We start from the raw sequence: 18,705 nt of genomic DNA on the forward strand, positions 1-18,705 counted from the left end.
TTTCTTTAGACAGCAATAGCAGCTCAGGGAGGAGGTGGAGGAGATTAATCTTTCACAGATTATCTGTTTCATAGCAAGCTGTCACAGCATGGTGACAACTTTAACAAATGTGGAAAAAACATATTTTTTTTATTAAAGTTATATTCTGCAGCTTGAACAAAATGCAACAATATAGCATTTTTTTAGAGGTCTGGTTTGCTTCATGTATATTTTGCACGCTGCCTGTGATTGTTGCTGGTGGGGAGAGACATTTTAATAAGCTAAAGCTAATAATAAAAAAAATTAAGCAACCTGTTTGGGCTGCACAGTGGCGCAGTTGGTAGCACTGTTACCCTGCAGCAAGAAGGTCCTGGGGTCCAGGGTCTTTCTGCATGGAGTTTGCATGTTCTCCCTGTGCATACGTGGGTTCTCTCCAGCTTCCTCCCACAGCCCAAAAACATGACTGTCAGGTTAACTGGTCTCTCTAAATTCTCCCTAGGTGTGAGTGTGTGTGTGCATGGTTGTTTGTCCTGTCTGTCTCTGTGTTGCCCGGCGACAGACTGGCGACGTGTCCAGGCTGACCCCGCCTCTCGCCCGAAACATTCGCTGGAGATAGACACCAACACCTCCTGACCCCACTAGGGACAAGGGTGTTAGACAATGGATGCATGGATGGAAGCAACCTATTTGCATGCAGTATGTGGTCTGTTGCATGTAAAATTCACTAGCAGTGAATATTGTGCTAGTATCACAATATCTTTGGTAATGGACCAAAGAAAACAAGGAAGTTGCAGGCCTTTAAAATCGTGATGCTTTTGATGGATCAGATAGACTCAAGAAATTGTAACAGCAGCTGCGAAGGGGGGCCCAATTGAATTTTTTGTCAATGGACCCCAGATTCCTAGCGGTGCCCCTACCTGTCAATTCCGATTTTGGCTGACACTAATTCTTTTTTTTTTGTCTGACAAGTTGCTAAGTTTGAAACAGTGGGGTGGCTATTGTTAGCCGCACGACGTGATGGGCATTTCTGTCGGTCAGTCTGTCTCACTGCAGGGCAAAAGAGGACAGTGGCAGATTTTCAGCTCTTTACAGAGGTAGATAACATCAGTTTCATCCAATTGCCGAACTCCCAAAATTAAGGAAATTGAGACGTTTTTGTTTTTTTCTTTTTTGGCTGGTCAATTTATCGGTGCACCCCTACCTATCATCCATTAAACAACCAGTTCAGGTAGCGGCGCTGACGGTGTGTTTCTCTGCTGTCTCAGAACTGGCAGGTTTGGCGCTTGCTTTCTGCCGGCTCTTTGTAAGCAGAGCGACCTTCAGGTGTACGCCGCCCGACCCGGACTCAGGCTGTGGAGGTCTAACGTTAGAGGAGAGGTGGAGGAGACTCGACTACTCAAGTCCTTTTTTGACAAACAGGTACATACAGAACCTTCCTCTAAGCAAATGCATTTGATACATTTGCAGGGACAGTTGGTTCAACAGAGTATTGACTCAGAGAGACTGAATATTAATTCACACCACATATATTTGTCTGTAAAAATGTCTAAAACCATCATTGTGACCGATTTATGTTGGTCTGTCGCAAACAGTCTGAAATGCACTGCGGTTTGCGGTTGTAAATGTGACAAGTAGCCTACAGAATTCCTGTTCCTGTCTCCTCTCCTGTCCACCGCTCCGTTCCAGATCCCTGGGTTTGAGCTGTTTCCACGCCCCGGTCCAGTTGGAGCGTACCGTCCAGCAGACCGGCAGCTCGGCCTGCTCAGCTGTTTCTTCAGAGAGGGCTGGATTCTCAGCTGGAATGAATACAGCATCTACGTGTTTGACTGTCTCAACGAGGTAGTGTGTTCATCTACTGCATATTCTTTAGTTTCTATGTAATCCAAGTCCTGCCAATGATCAGAGCTCAGAGTACGGCGACTACGTAAGAACCCAGTAGATAGTAGAGATGCACTGGTCCATAACATCTGTATCAGTCTCAATATTGACAAACATGCTAAATCGTTTATCAGTGACAATGTGCCTGATCCATAAAGGCAGATCTAGTCAGTCTAACCAGTGTACTTGACGCTGGTATTGGCCCAAAGCCCGTATCAGGACACCACTAACAGAAACATAGATGAGCAGAAGAAGAAGTGTTACAGTGGTAATTTCACAGTTGCTGACAGTGGAAAAGTTGAAGATAGATCAATGAAGGATTGGAAGTACTACAGAGAAGAAAGTAGCTCGATATAATTGACCGTCCAAAAGCTTTCTGTTCTAGTTACCATGGTGATGTTTTACCTTCATACTTTAAACAAACCCCCAGATAGATTGTCTGGAATTACTGCTGCATTTAGACTGTATTTGCAGTTTTGGAGCCTGAAGGCATCCCTCCTTACCCCAGTGTGACATTTGACTTCCTGGTTTAAAATGTGAGCTCCAAACCTCTGGCTTTCTCCCAGAATTCTCCTCTCATTATCATGTCAGGTTGATATTTCTTGGGTTATTTTTCTTTTTTTTTGTCAAAACTCAGGGAAATATATTCTTGATGAGCGACTGTTGACGTCTTCATGTATTTCTGCAAACACCCCAAAGACACAATGCAACATGCTAATGTCCTCAGGATGAAAGCATGCTGCAGTTTTTCTGTTTCTCCTTTAGTTCTGACAGCCAGTAGGCTCAGATAGAAAAAGACCTCATGTGGTTCTTGATGTCAACGTATGAGTCAAGATGACCTGGAGACGATTCTGGCCTATCACCTCATTTATGTTGTGGACAAACTCCCACAGTGACTGTAACTGAATAGGATCAAGTGATGACACAGATACATAAAGCTATATGTCATCATCATAAGTATGGTAAGACACACTCGCAGCTAGGGAGAGCATAGTTACTAAATTAAAATGGGCCCAGATGGAAGCTAGGGAGAACCCCGTATGGGACCCTGTTTGTATATATTCATAACTGTCATATAAAACAAACTAGTACTGGTCTATCAGATAGGATTTCAACCAGTTCAGCAGAGCATCACCCCGTGGCAGAATAATTTCCTCTTTGTTCATCAGCATATCATAGCCGCACTGAGATGTACAAGAAGAAATGCCTCAAACTGGAATTAAAACAAAGTATTTTACCGTGACTATTATTGTATCCTAGAGAAGCGAAGTGACAATTCATCTTTGAAACGGAAAATGCCGTATTTAAACACAAGTTGTGCTTTTGTTTGGTGCTTAAAGGTTATAATCGGTTGTCTGGAAAGCAGCGGAGACATTGTGTCTGTGTCATCTTGTGAAAATGAAATCTTCGTGCTGAAAGGAGACAGAGAGATTATCCGCCTGTCCAGCAATCCAGAGGGAATCTCCTCAAACCGTGAGCTCTGCTAACTCTGCCACAGATTGCCTCTACCGTTGGCAGCCCAAACCAACAGCTACAAGTTCTCTGTTTCCCTATATTACCAGTGCTGTCGGGTTACCTGCCTTCACCACTGACCACACCCACGATTCTCCAACCTACCGGGTCAGTGGAAATAGTCCAGCCAATCAGAACAATGGCCATCATCACAGAAGATGGGGGCAAAGAAGAGGCAGGGGGGAGCGAGAGGCTCTCTGAGGAAGGACCGGATGAAGAGGAGGAAGAGGAAGGAGTGGAAGAAGTTGAAGAGGCGGTGGAGCAGGACAGCCCACTAAAGGTAACGTTATCATAGAGCAGATAGGAAAACAGAAAGGTATGCCTTTATATCTTACCATCTACAACATAGAGCCTTTAAAACCACAAAAAGAAAAAAAATAATAATCTGAATATTTTTCCATAAAAACCCTGGTGCTTTGAGCGTGAAGTTTAAGCAATGATACTTCCCAGATATTCATTATTTCTACCTACTTATAGACTCTCAGCCATCCAGAACATGGAAAAACCATAAAAGTTTAAAAATAAACCAACTTAGCAAGTAATAATTTAAATAACACATAACTTGTATTAAGAGTCACTTCAATAAATCAGTTCTTATGAGGAATCTTATCAAGTGGAGTTACTCATTAAAACTTGTTTTTATTTATTTTTGTAAAGATCACTGACACTGAACCAAACTCGTATCTGCACAACATTTGAATCTTAGTTTGGCTTCTGTGGGTCTCAACTGTTTGTTTACTGAAAAAGACAGAATTATCATGTTGTGCATTGTGTTATGTAATGTTATGTTTGATGTGCATCGCCACTTACTAGTGATTTTTGGTCTTGCAGCTAGAACACATTAAAAACTTTTAAAACAATATTTTACGTTACATTTCACTTTAACTTTCCCTACCCCCTCCAAACTGCTCTTAAGAAATTTCCCCATTTGTTGTCCCCCCCCCAATAATGAGATGAGCTTTCCTCCCTTGGCCCCATCAAGTAAAATATATTTTTTTATCTTATACTGTATATCTCCCCATAGTCTGTCTGAAGAGGCAGATATTTCATGATAAAAGCTTATCATGAAAGGAATGAGAGAATAATGTGAAATTGAATCACAATATTAAGCCTTCAACTGGAAGCTGAATAATAACTCTTTTGGATCTAGTGAGTCACTAGTTTCTGACTCAGGGCGGCTGAAACTATTGTTTTCCTTCTTCTTCACAAACGTCCACTGCTGCCGTGTGTTTGTGTGTCGCATAAAATCCCAATAAAATATATGTAGCAGGTACAAGAATATAGTTTTTGTTTATGAGGGCCATTATGTCTGCTCAGGTGATGGAGTCCAGCCAGCCCTCCACTTTGTTCAGCAGCTCTCGCTTCCGCAGCAGCTCTGTCACCATGTGGGACAGCCTGAGCTCAGCCACTCCGGTAAGCACTCCGCTTGAACCGAGCTCCAGGCGCTACAGCGCCCCTATTGACCAGGAGAGGATGCAGCAGGAGCTGGTGGTGAAACCCATCAGAGTGAAGAAGAAGAAGAAAAGACATCAAGGTTAGTGAATTAGGTCAGATGTCAACGCTGCCCCCTGGTCAGTGATGGTTAGCTACGGTATAGACAGCCTGTGTTTTTTTCCATATTTGGATATTAATAGGCAAGTTTAACATTACTGAGAAATGTAGGTGATTCAGTTACATTAAAGTTGTGACTCGAGTATGCAACTTTTATAAAAGATATTTTGTAACATATTTGTTAAAACTGGCACTGTGTCCTGGCAGTATAGCATGAGTCAGATAATATGTGAAGAAATTGAGCTTCTCCCAGTGCTAACTAGAAACAACCAATCAGAGTCAGGAGGAGGGTCTTAGAGCAGTCACTCACAATCTCGTGGCGCTGCTTACCCCTCCCTCCATTGCTCTATGCTATGCTGCAGCTCCTCCTGGATAGCAGATCCTTTTGTGAATGTTAGCAGCTCAGGGAGGAGGTGGAGCAGATCAATGTTCTCACAGATCATCTGTCTCATATTACACTGTGACAGCATGGAGATAGTTTGAACAAATATGGAAAAACATATTCTTGTAAAACAGGAGTCTCAAACTCAATTTACCCGGGGGCCGCTGGAGGTAGAGTCTGGGTGAGGCTGGGCCGCATTCACACACACGGTCTCCTCAGCCGAACCTTTCTGATTGCCTATTACCATATTTGGCCGTAGTCAGGCGCTGTAACAGCCGTAATTGTGTAGTGTCTCTTTAAGATACTCTAGCATTGCTAATGATGTCAGAAGTATGCGCCACGGCTTCTCTGTAGAGAGCGTGGGAGAAACGTGCTAGACGGACATGTTAGCTCCCTAACTTTTTAGTAATGTTACGGGTTGTTTGGACGCTGCTCAATTTTCATGTCTGATAATATAGCAGGCGTTCAACCGGGCTTTGTAAGGTTGGTGAAGAGCGTATTTATTAAAGGACAACACTGTGGAATTCCCAGTACCAGTGTGGTTGTGAGTTTTTGACCGTCCTGACGAATCTGCCGCCTCCTCTCCTCCCTTAAACACAACCCAAGCGTTACAGCGCCTAACCTTAATTACGTTACACTGATCAGCAACTTCCGGGTCTAGACTGGATGCTGAAGCACGTGAAGCGGGAGCGGCCGCGGAAATTGCGCATGTACCGCATGAAAATAATGACAAATAGAAAATGCAAATAGGCTCGGCCGATATCCCGCCCCCGAGAGCAATATACTCCACCGTGATTGGTAAGTTCGTTCAGCTCCACACACAACACTGAAAAGTGCCAATTATATCAAACTCGCGGGCCGCACTAACATTAAACTTTCATATTAAGGCGGGGGCCACAAACTATCGTCCCGAGGGCCGCAGTTGGCCCGCGGGCCGCGAGTTTGAGACCCCTGTTGTAAAAGCTACTTACTGCAGGTTTTCTATCACTTAATATAAGTGATATTACCTTAACAATAGCTGTAGCATGCTGTTTAGCATGTTAATGCAATATAGCTTTAACATGCTGACTGGCATGCTAACATTCTATTTAGCATAGTATGTTAGCACTGCTAAATAAAAGGCTAGTATTCTATTTAGCATGTCAGCATTCCATTTTGAAAAAAATATGCTAGCATTTAGCATGCTACTTAGACATAGCATGCTAATTGTATTTCAAACATGCTATTTTCAAGCAAGTTTATTCTGAAAGCAGTCTGCATAACGCTAACAGAAGTCTCCAGAAAGCCTAAGATGTCGTCACGTACAGCAGGTTCCTACCACTGTTCACCGCTTTTCCTGCTTTTCTTCTGCATATTACCATTCTTACTAATGATCAAGCTTGCCATGTTGTTGCTTGTTTAACTGAGTGAGCTAAAAGTATGCGCTGACAGGTAGGTATGACTCATTGTGATCTGTCTCCATCTGTCTTTAGACCTTTCCTTAGACCGTTGCTCTGGAAACCGTCTTGTAGAGAGCAGCTGCTCAGATTCAGTGTTTATAGTCCAGGACAGCAACTGTAGTGATGGAGAAAGTGGAACCCCGTCCAGTGACCAAGCCTTCTTCCTTGGTTTTGATGCTGGGAGTCAGGACACTCTACAGCAGAACCAAGACCAGGAGACACAACACACAGGTTCAGATAATGCTTTGGAAGTCGAGGAGGAAGTGGAGTCTTCCCTCAACCAGTCTGGGTTTGTATCTGGTGAATGGCAGCCTTCAGTAGATCCCATTACTGCTGATCCGACAGTCTTGTTCTTCTTTTCAGTTCCGTTCCCAGTGCAGGGTCACTGCTCCTGTCGGGTCTGAACCCAGAAAAGGCTCAGAACGACGGTTCCGAGGCAGACGGTATCCCTCCCACCCCAGATGTTGACCAGCTGCTGGAATCCACCTTCTCTTACATGAAGGCTGAGGATGATGGAGGGCTGGAGCCAGCATCCAGAGATGAGACGGTAGGTTTTCACTGTTTTTTTTTAACATTTCTACCAGTTAGGTAAATATCATCTCATACGAGCCTTCACGTTTACGTACACGTGTTAAGTATGTTTGAACGATATATCAGAATGTATCGTATGTATCGTAAAAAGTTAGTCCTTTTTTGACATATCGGTATCGATCCAGTAAGTAAAACTGGGATGCTAATAACAACCGACGTTTATTTACATCCTGTTGCTGTTTGTGTTTTAGCAGAGGGAGGAAGTGGGTCATGTGGTAGTGGTAACTAGACCTGTCACCATCACACAATTTTCTGGACGATAAATTGTCCCAGAAGTTATTGCGATAAACGATAATGTTGTTGTTTTGAGGCCATTTTGTTTTTAGACCATTTTCAAGTAATATAATGAGACTGGCATAATAATTGCAAGAACACATCCTCAAAGAGCAATAAACCTTAAACTCTAATGAACATTTAACACTGGAACAGGAAGATATTTTAAATATACAAAATAAAAGAAAAAAAACAACAAATAAAATCAATTATAAAGTCTCTGTAAAGGAAATTGTCCTTCAAAAAAGAGTCAATTGAGACCAAAGCACCAGACTGAAGACTTTTATCATCTAGATTTTGGTAGAAAGAGAGAAAAGAGAAAAACAATAAATCGTGCAAATGGAAATGATTGAGCTCGTATTAATTTATCATGGGAATAACTGATTTCTTGCTTTTTGCGACAATAAATCGCTTGTTAATGAGCAGCATGCAGGTTGTTCAGACAGTTCTCTCTCTGTGTGAGCAGGAGGACCACCCGCTCCTCTCTCCTCAGCTGGCAGACCAGGTGTTTCCCTGTGATGAGAGCAGTCAGGACAGGAAGCCCAGCATGTCCAGTGATGAGGAGGGAGACATCTACTGCCACTCTGCTCCTGCTGCTGCTGGAGGAGGAGGAGGAAACGATCACAGCGCTCCATCTGCAGAGACGGAGAGGACAGCAGAGAGAGACGCAGAGCAGGACAAGAACAGGCCTTACATGGTGAGAAATGAAAAGTATTCACTCCTTTAGTGGTTTAGCTGTTTTTTGTCACACTTAAGTGGTCAAAGAAGTGATCAGATTGTAATATCAGACAAAGATAACCTGAGACGATACAACAAAAGCAGTTTTCAAATGATTGAATTTCCAACTAACAATAAGAAAGAGACTTACTGTTAGCACAAGCTTCAGACAGAAGCTTGTGGACAGAAGCTCTGTCTGAAGCTCCGCCTTCAGGAAGTCATCACAACATGGCTCCTCTGTTAACCTAGTGTTGTTCTGAGAAGTAGCTCCTACAATGAGCTCAGCAGATGCACAGTTCCAAAAGGTGCTTGCTAATTGCTTCTGGCTAGTCTGAGGAGCTGAGTGGGGGAGTGACAGGGGAGGACGGGGGGCAGAGGGGCAGACAGCTGCTCTGTGAGGTGGAAACTTGTAAACTGCAGCTCTGAGGAGGAGCTGCGCTTCGAAGGCAGGCCTGGGTGTGGGGATGTGAAACCAATCCAAAGAATCGGGTTGATCACAGCTATTGTGGGTTAAATCTTGAAGGTTGACAATAAACCAAAATCAGAAGAAATCTGTAAGCTGGGTAATAATTTGTCACAACACTGTATGTGAGGTACTAAACCCCATGGTGCTGACTGTACCCACTGCAAGTCAATGAATGTAATTCAATATATATACTGTATGTTTCTGCTTTGCAGTTGGCAGAAAGCTGGATGGGCTATTCTGGACCAGGATGTGGGATCCTGAGCCTGCAGGTGACAGACAGGTGAGTCCGATCAGCCTCCCTGCTGACCTGCTGCTGGCGCTCGCGTGGCTCACGGACAACCTGCGCTTCCAGGCATGTGTGGTGTTTGGATTTCAAAGGAGGGCTGTTCTGCAGCACTCTTCCTGAAACTGGACTCAGATGGCAGCGCTTCGAAGACAACGTCCACCAGGTGGCGCTATCCCCTTCAGGTGGGCTGATGTCTTACTTTGGATCAGCGCCGTGACTCATCCCAGAGAGTCATTCATAAATGGGTGTGTAGTATTATCCAGATGCTAAGCGCTGTTAACCCCTCAGGCAACCTGCTGTGGAAGGTGGAGCAGAAAACCATGACGGCGTTCGCTTGTGCCAAAGTGTCGGTTAAAGGAAAACGTCACTGGTATAAAGCTGCAGAGCAAGCGGCCTTCGTGGCGCTGAGTGACGACTCTGCTTGGATCATCAGGACCAACGGAGACCTCTACCTGCAAACAGGTGACCTCCCATCTGTCACATTTAGTCAAGCTTACAAACTGTCACTAATATGCAAATCGTACCTTCAGGTTATCATGTTTAGGTTTTTTTTCTTTCTTTCAACTAAGAAGATTGTTTCTGTAGGAATTATATGAAAATAATCTGTTTTTATTTATATTTTATTTAAAAGAAATGTAATATTAAAAATGATTTATTCTCTTCTGAATAGTCAGTGAGTAAAATCTTTTTTCATGTTTTGGTGATGAGCTCCTAGTCTTTGAGGTGGGGAGGCCCCCTCACCATCATCCTTTTCTTTAGCTCCCTCCACAGTCTCTGTCAGATTCATATCAGAACTCTTGGAAAATTAATATTACCTCTGGTCAGAACAAACATGTTGGTAAAATTAAAATTATTTTCAATCTAAATCTGCCAGGGGTGTAAGTAATTTTGCTCTTACTTGCACTTTACAGGGATTTACTGTGCTCTGTAAGGGATAAGAAAATGTTTTTTCTGGTTCATTATGTGTAGTGGTGTCTTACAGGAGGGTTGAACAGAAACCAGGGTGGAAGTTCTCCTTCCAGCAGGAAAACCACCTGGAATGTAAAATCAGAGCTTTAAGTGAGTGGACTTTGAATGGCCCAGTCAAAGTCCAGACTTAAGTCAGCCTGAGAATTTGTGACAGGCCTTTGCCTGAATTATGCTCAGAAATACTCCATGTAAATTGACAATTGGCTGTCTTTTTTTTCAAACTAGATTTTTTTTTTCTCTCCACAAAAATTTCTGAAAAGTGTGTCCTGTTTTTGTTTTCTCTCATCTTGTGCTACTCTGTAAATGCTCTGTCTCACATCATAACGACGATACATGGACGTTTGTAAGTTTGTGCCAATCTTGTTACAGCTAGCCGGAGCAGGACCTGCTCGCCTTCTGTGATCCATTAGTACAGCCTGAAGTTGGGGAAAAAATAATTTTCTTAGACTGTTGACGTGGAACAGTACAGTAGGATCTGAATCTATCTTTGATTCAAATGCGTTTAAGACTAAGAGAGAATCCTTCTTATGAAACTTGCTCTTGTTTTTAGCTCATATATTATTAGCTTATTTATTTTAATGACATTTTTAAAATACTTTTGTTTTATCTAAACAGACCTCCCTTGTAAATAAAATATTGCATCTCAGTGAGACAATAAAAAGTAGAAAAAAAGTGAAAAAGATGAAGAGTTGTTAATTGTTCACACTTCATCATGTATTTAGAAGAAAAAGGTTGCTTTGAGTTTGGACTGGTGAATAAAAGTAACTTGAAGGACAAATGGTTACAAAACCAGACTTCAGGCTTTGTTAGTTATGTTTAAGTGACTTTTTATTCATGGAGATTTTCCAAAAAAACAAACTGTGAGACTGAAACAAAATGACTAAAGTTGCCGTTATATCAGCAATGTGATTATTTATCATAATTGGAACTTTTTGTTTTGGATATAAAGTGGATTTCAGAGGCAGTCAGAAAAGTCCTCATTTATGCTGAGTCATGTTTATGGTTCAGTTATCCATCAAGTCCCTGCTTCTACATTTAATCAGGACCATTTCCTTTGACATACCTGTTAGTATGGCGTGTGACCAAAATATGTTTATGAGATGCTTTTAATCTGAAAGAACTACTTTCCACGCAGTCTTCACACATTTCGTTTCCAAAACTTAGACGAGATCCAAACTTTAACATGTGGACATAAACGTCTGCAGTGACTGCTGACTTTGATTCTGGACAGAAAGAAGGCAGAGCTGATGTCACAGGTGGAGCGTTGCTATGGGTTACTGCTGCTACATTTAAGGCTGTGTGTGTTTCAGGTCTGAGCGTGGAGCGTCCCTGCGCCCGCTCGGTCAAAGTGGAGTCTCCCTGTGTGTTCAGCCAGGTGTGTGTGGGAGGGGGCGTGGTCTGGGCTTTAAGTGAACACAAGGCTTTGTTCTACAGAGAAGGACTGAGCAGCTACTGCAGCGAGGGAGACGGCTGGAAGTACGACACTGTCAGGTACCGAGCCTCCTCTAACACAGCTTCAACACGACCACAGTGCAACAGCTCAGCTTGTTGTATTTAGGTCAAGTCCCAAATGAAACGTCAGTATAGTGACTATTTGATATGAAATGGAAAGGAAAGACTAAAAGATGAAAGAATTGACAGAGATTGATTATTTAAAGGGACAGTATAATGTAAAATCAATCTTTTTTGAACTTTACACCATGTTATAAGGTTATTGCCTCATCAAAAACATACCTGTAGTGTTGCTTTGATTCTTTCATGCATGTTTGGAGAAATCTTTTAATCTCACTTGGCAAACAAAAACGGCTGATTGGACCTAGCTCCGCCTTTGAGGTCGCAGGTCCACCTAAAAGAGCTGCAGTTTCCGAGCTTCCACCTCACAGAGCCGCCCTTCCACATTCAGCTCCTTCAGACTAGCCAGTAGCAATTAGCAAACACCTGGTAGAACTGCACATCTGCTGAGCTCATTTTAGGAGCAACTTCTCAGTGCAGTGCTGGTAAAAATGTTGTTAAAGGTTAATAGAGGAGCCATGTTGTGATGATTTCCTGAAGGCGAAGTTTCAAAAAGAGCAGTTTTTAAAGAGACAGAGGCCCAATTTTAAGGCATTAAATTAGGAAGTAAAATTTCATTTTACTATTAGTATCTGGAAAATACATAATACCGGCCCTTTAACTCAGTGAAAAAGCGACTGCACCGCCTGCACTGCTTCTCTGCTGCAGTTAAACTCCCTGAAACCTTTACTGCATCACAATCACTGTCACATGACTAAACAAAGATCACATGACCAACCTGGTCCGCCTCCAGGTATTAATTCTGATATATCGTGCATCACTAAGCAAAAACCAGGGTTACCATTTAGTTATTATTAGTACAAATGATTTTAAATAGGGATGTATTAAGTTTGACTCTTTGTTTGCTGCAGTTTGGAAACCCTGACCAGTCAGAGCTGACTGTGTTGCAGGCTGAGGATAATTTGTTCTGTTGCTTGGCTTCTATGTGCATGTAGATCAACTACTTGTTTATTTTGCCTGGTAACCAAGCAACTAGACACACAAGTAAAAGTGAACATGTCATTAGTTCTTATTTGTCTGTTTCTGCGGCAGTGAGGCTCAGGGCCTGGAGCTCATCTGCATAGCTCTAGGAGGAGGCGGAACCGCCTGGGCGCTTGATGCCAGCGGCAGCCTCTGGTTCCGAACCGGCGTCTGCCCGTCCAGACCCCAGGGCAACGATGACCACTGGTGGCAGGTACTCATGGTTAGAGGGGAGCGGATCCATTTTGGCTTCTGTTGGGTTCCAGGTTCCGCTCTTTCACCACTCCGCTTCTCCCCCAGATCAGCATTTCAGACTACGTGGTCTTCGATCAAGGCAGTTTTTTCCAGACCCTGCTGCAAGCTACGCAGAGCGTTGCCACAGTAACCAGGGGTCCAGTGGAGCGGGTGGTGGCCTTTCTGTCGCAGTACTCCCAGTGCCAGCCCAGCCTGGTCAGCGCTAACGCCACTGGAGTGTGGGTGGCGTCAGGACGGAACCAGCTGCACCTGGCGCGTGGAAACCTCGTGGGTCAGTGAGGTTCTGCACAGCAGCTGAGCAGCTTTCAGTTTGCTCCTGCTTATCACTTCCATTTGGGTTCTTTCAGGAACATTTTGGCAGAACGTGGTCCCAAGAGGAACTGTGTCAGCCACCAGGTGGACCTTCATCACTTCTTCATCTGTGCCTCATAAAGAAGGTAAGCCGTTTGGACGGAACACACATCTGGACCTCTAGCACTCGGCTGTGCAGATGTCAGATGTCTGTGTTGACTGTGTATAGGAACGTTCCTGTGGTTAGCTCAGAGCAGGAAGGATCTGTTCTGTGTCTGGGACCGGGATGGAGAGCTTCGTCCTTCCTCTGTCCAGCTCCCACCAGAGGTAAGACCACCCAACTCGTCTCTATGTCTAAATCTGCCGCTTTTCAGGCACTTTGAATGGGCGCCGCCAGGGGTCCTCAACCTGCCGCTATATCCTGTTTACCTACAATTTTTTTTTAAACAAATGTGGTGAAAATATGACATTGAAAGATGAACCCACACATTTTTTCTCATGACGTGCAATAAATCATCACTGCTAATATTTGTGTTACTTTACAATCTGCTTCCTAAAGCTATATGTGTTGGTTGGACCATTTATTTTACTAATCTCACCATCCCATAAAATATAATGTATTGACTCTTTTTTTTCTGCTAGATTTTTGTTTGATATTAAAAGTATTTTTAGCCAAAAAAATAAAATGAATACCACCTTGTTCTTGCCAAAAGATGATTTAGGTAAAGAAATCACTTTTGACAAAAAATGACTTACCATTATTTTAGGAAGGTGATGGTGTGATATCTTAAAATTTAAAAAGCTAAATAAATAAAACAGTGTTGTTTTTTTTAAATTACATACTTTTGAAAGTAGACATTTCTCAAAAAGTTGAAGTTACCCTTTTCAAAAGGTCATGCAGCTAATAGTTGTGCCTGGTCTACACTCACTTCCCTCATGTTTTCCTCTCCTCTGTGCTCAGGTGGAGCTGACTCACTTATCCGCCTGTCGTGATGCTTTGTGGGGTTTGGACATTCATGGCCAAGTGAGCATTCGAACTCTGTCTCCTTCTTGTCCCATCGGTTTGCATTGGACCCTCCTGGACCTCAGCCAGCTTGGTGCGTTCCATAGAAACTCTGTTTTTAAAAACTTATGCTGAGCTGCTCTTGTTTGGTTTATTCATTTCTAGATTATAACTTGATCACAATCATTTTTAAGTCCCCCCCCCCCCCCCCCCTTACACAATGATGCGGGGCTTTGTGTTGGACTGTCACATGAAATCCTAATAAAATATAATGTTGTAATGAAAGAAAATGTGAAAAATCTGAAGATTTTGCAAGGCACAGCAGTATCAACGATTTCAATGGAGACCTGCACTTCCTGTGGTCCCAGCTGTGTGACTGCCCCCTCCTGGTGGCTCAGAGGCATAACAGCTGAGGACCAGCTTTAATCTTCACCTCCATATTAGTTCTTAGATGGCACAAACTGGGACATGAAATGACAAATCTAGGTCATAGCTTCAAAAATGATTTCTTCTGTTCTGCCTAACATTTTAGCCAATTCAGACAAACACTTCTCACTGTTCTCCAGAATGTCCCCACCGCTCACGTAAACCCCGGATAGATGACACTGTGCACTCTGTCTTTATGCGCCGTGTTTTATTTTCTACAACCACGCTGTTCGGAGGACGTTTGGTGTAATTTGAGGCTCAATGTCTTTGGCACATGTCGGATAACAAAAATAAATCCTGGATCAGGGAATGATTTGGGAGACAGCCGCTGCACCGCCGATCACATCATGCATTGTTTCAGACGGTGCAGAAACACATTGAAGCTGGAACATCCAGACTCAGCTGTGTGTGTTCGTCACATTGACAGTCTGAGGTTGTGTAACAGGTTTGTGTCAGAGCTCAGCAGGAATGTGTGTGTGTGTGATAGAGATAGAGTAACATGGCGGAAAGGTCAGATCTGTTTATAGTGCCTCTGCTCTTCTCATTATCAAAGATCACATGATTTCCTGACCTGTCTTCACCTGCTATATGTTGTGGACACCCAGCCTGAGACACAGACCTGATAGTCTGCTAGAATCGGTTCCATTTGTGACCAAAATTGCAACATTTGTTACATTTTCAGCTGCTTTGGTTCTCTTTCACTCTCCCCTGTGTCAAATTAACCAAAACCTTTGAAGAACCTCTTCACCTCCTCGCCTGTGGGGGCGCTACACCAAGAACCACTGAGAGAAACGACACAGAAATCACAGAAAATTACTTCATTTTTCATAAAATGTAAATAAAAATGCAGTGACATCAGATTTTATTGGTTGTAGGATTTCTTTTTGGTCTTTGGTAAAAGACCACAACCCATTTCTCCTGCTATCACTTGACTAGAACGTTTGTTTTGGTTATATTTACCCATAATGACCTGCAGTATATTATGCTTCCGGAGCGGTCTCTGGTCCGCTCGGTATTCTCATGTGCATTCAAACTGAACCAGACTTTACATCAGCTGAACCAAAACCGAAGTTTGTAGTTTGACCAAAAAACGAACTCTGATCTGTCTACAAACCGCGCGGACTGGGCTTCCTGCCCCAGAAAGCAGGAAGCGGACTCATGCACAGGGCATTCTGGGTAAATATAACCAAAACAAATGCACTCGTTTTTGGGGCTAGCAGGAGAAATGGCTTGTGGTCTTCTACCAAAGACAAAAGAGAAATCCTCCTACTGCAAAAATTGACTCTACTCTATTTTTGTTTTCGTTTTATGAAGAAGGAAGTTGTATTCAGAAGTTTCCTTTTCGTTTCCTTCAGTGGCTTTTGGTGCGGCGCCCCCACAGGCGAGGAGGTGAACAGGTGTTTCAAAGGTTTTGGTTAGTTTGACGCAGTGCAGTGTGAAAGAGAACCACAGCAGCTGAAAATGTAATAAATGTTGCAATTTTGGTCCCCAATTGAGTCTACTGGACTATCATGTCTGAGAACACCATAGTCTGCATTTTTTTCTCTCTCCTGGTTCAGAATGATGGTTCATTAGCATAACTTCTGCAGAACTTTGACATACTGAGCAGGTTGCTGGACCATCTGAATGAGCAGAGACACGTCTAAAACTGGCAGGACATCGGCCCTGCCTGGAGGACTGGAACTGGACACCCAGAATCTACATCTTATGATTACAGTTTCATCATATTTATACACTGCTTGCTGTTTTCCACACATGTAGCACTTTTAGGCTATCATTCACTTCTGACAGCAGATACAGCAAGTTGCCCAATGACACTTTAGCTCATGAAAGACCTGCTGACCAACTTCTAATGTTCAGATTACACAACAGCCACTCTGTCACCTGAGCCACAGGCTGTTTGTTGACCCTGAGCTGCACAGAGCTGCAGGCAGTAATAAATATATCAGCCATGCTTAAACACTGTAAATAAATATAATAAAGTTTATTGTTAGGTTTTCTTTAAAATATGGTTATTTTCAATTAATAAAGTATTTTATATGATACAGTGCTTTGCAAAAATATTTCTAAAGCTTGAACATTACAACCATTCATCTGTTATCTATTCCACCTATCCTTACAGATTGCTGGGGGGCTGGAGCCTATCTCCAGCAGCCATTGGGTGAGGGGCAGGGCACACCCTGGACAGGTCACCAATCCATTGCAGGGCAAACAACTGCACACATACACACACACACACACACCAAAGGACAATTTGGAGAGACCAGTTAACAGTCATGTTCCATGCAGAAGGACCCCAGATCGAAATTCCAACCCAGTTGTCCCACATTACAACCACCAACCAAAATATGTCTTCATGGGATCTTATGATTTAGAGCAACACAAAGTTGCTTAATTGGCTTAATTTTTTCACAGCTCATTTGTTTCATGTGATACTGTCACAACATGGTGACAGTTTTAACAAATAAGTAAAAAAAAAACAAAAAAACGTTTTTTTTAAAAATATAAAAGTCATCTACAGCAGATTTAGGTTTTGCATACATCTGTTTGAAAGACTCCATAAGGAAGTGTTCCCTTTTTTCCTTCAGGAAGTGTTCGTCTGGTCAGTGTGAGCTGTGGCAGCCAGAATGTTTGGTCAGTGGACAGTCGAGGACTCGTCTACTTCAGAGTTGGAACTCAGCCTTTGAATGCCAGCATGATGATGCCGGCTTGGATCTACATCGAACCTCCCTCACAGGTAGCGGCTTCAATATGGTGTTTGTCCATCTGACAGTGGACCAAAATCAGCTTCATGTGAAAAATATTGATGGTCCAGTGGAGCAGTTTTCTGTGTCTTAGGTGCTCTTCAATATTTTTCATTGGTTGATAAATACCCACAGGTATTTACACTGTAGGGGACGGGATAGACACCAGCTGTGTTTCTGTTCCAAATGTGTGCAAATCTTTGTTTGTATTTTGCTGATGTTGAAAAAACAAACTTTCACTAGTGCTGTGTTTCCATTTAAATAGGAAATTAAATTAAAATTATGCGTGAATAAGCTTATTCACACAATAAGTCATTAAAAATCATGGCAGCCACAGTTACATGAGATATATTCATAAGTCACAGCTCATTATCTTTTAGCCAATCAGAGGAGACATCCTCGTCTTATTCAAGCGTCAGAGCAACAAGCCCCGCCTTAAAAACCAAACCATCATCCTCCTACCACTTCCTGTCTTGTTCTTTGTGGTTTTCACCAGTCGTAACATCCAAATGTTCGTCATGTGACTCGTGTGATGCAAAAAAAAAGTGTTTCCATTGTAGTTTTGTGAACTAGATATATTTAGATATGGCTGAAAATCCATCTCATCCCAGCACAAAAACTGCTGTGTTTCCATTAAACAAATTTATTTTCTTAACTTCAGTTTGGGCAATTTCATGGTTAATGGAAACGCAGCTCCATGGAGTCATTCTACAGACATCCATAATGCAACTATGACCTGTCACATCTTTACAGCCAATAGGAGTCCAGCTGGTCAGCATCCAGACGAGTCCTAACGATCGTCTCCTCTGGGCTCTGGACAACAGGGGAAGTGTGTTTGTCAGAACTGGACTAAGTGATGAGATGCCTGTTGGGACAGACTGGGAACTGGTACCAGGTACTTCTTTCTCTGACTGCTTCGTCGATGTACGTTACCTGTCCATTCTGTGTATTCCACTGGTTTACAAATTGTGTGTGTGTGGGCGCGCGCGTGTGTTTGCAGGGCTGGCTGTCAGTCAGATGGTTGTCAGCTGTCAGACTGTTTGGGTTCGGTGTGTAAATGGAGAACTGGCTCGGCGTTATGGCATTTCTGATCGGAACCCTGCTGGAGATTACTGGAAGAAGATTCCTGGAAACACTAACTGGTTTACTGGTAAGACGGTTCACACCAGTTACAGTTGAATCTAACTCATCGTGACACACCTTGATAGGTTTGCATCTCGGCCTACAATAGGACATCGTCTTCACTCCCATTTCTTTGAGTGGCCTAACCATTATCCCAAACAAAAGAAATAATTAATTGTGTATTTAATCTGATAATTATCAACTAGAGCTGCAGTCTTTAAAAACCGATAAACAAACAATGGGAAACTTTTAACTTCAGCAGATAAATACTCTGCTGTTCACGATTTGC

At 42.8% G+C, this 18,705-nt stretch overlaps 1 protein-coding gene across 2 annotated transcripts in view; it reads left to right on the forward strand.

The window, feature by feature from the left end:
- Window positions 1–18,705, forward strand: part of tecpr2 (tectonin beta-propeller repeat containing 2) — a 28,111-nt gene that overhangs the window by 7,255 nt on the left and 2,151 nt on the right. For both annotated transcript variants that reach the window (XM_032547627.1, XM_032547626.1), the window contains exons 7-26: window positions 1,245–1,398; window positions 1,666–1,818; window positions 3,198–3,330; window positions 3,420–3,649; window positions 4,687–4,903; window positions 6,775–7,030; window positions 7,105–7,288; window positions 8,072–8,302; window positions 9,001–9,068; window positions 9,141–9,256; window positions 9,363–9,536; window positions 11,354–11,534; window positions 12,648–12,789; window positions 12,876–13,101; window positions 13,178–13,267; window positions 13,351–13,448; window positions 14,083–14,218; window positions 17,139–17,287; window positions 18,048–18,189; window positions 18,295–18,444. In XM_032547627.1, coding sequence (XP_032403518.1) covers window positions 1,245–1,398; window positions 1,666–1,818; window positions 3,198–3,330; window positions 3,420–3,649; window positions 4,687–4,903; window positions 6,775–7,030; window positions 7,105–7,288; window positions 8,072–8,302; window positions 9,001–9,068; window positions 9,141–9,256; window positions 9,363–9,536; window positions 11,354–11,534; window positions 12,648–12,789; window positions 12,876–13,101; window positions 13,178–13,267; window positions 13,351–13,448; window positions 14,083–14,218; window positions 17,139–17,287; window positions 18,048–18,189; window positions 18,295–18,444 — 3,230 coding nt within the window. The remainder of the gene's footprint in view (window positions 1–1,244; window positions 1,399–1,665; window positions 1,819–3,197; window positions 3,331–3,419; window positions 3,650–4,686; window positions 4,904–6,774; window positions 7,031–7,104; window positions 7,289–8,071; window positions 8,303–9,000; window positions 9,069–9,140; window positions 9,257–9,362; window positions 9,537–11,353; window positions 11,535–12,647; window positions 12,790–12,875; window positions 13,102–13,177; window positions 13,268–13,350; window positions 13,449–14,082; window positions 14,219–17,138; window positions 17,288–18,047; window positions 18,190–18,294; window positions 18,445–18,705) is intronic.

This window comes from Xiphophorus hellerii, chromosome 19 (assembly GCF_003331165.1).
Source record: "Xiphophorus hellerii strain 12219 chromosome 19, Xiphophorus_hellerii-4.1, whole genome shotgun sequence".
Classification (NCBI taxonomy): domain Eukaryota; kingdom Metazoa; phylum Chordata; class Actinopteri; order Cyprinodontiformes; family Poeciliidae; genus Xiphophorus; species Xiphophorus hellerii.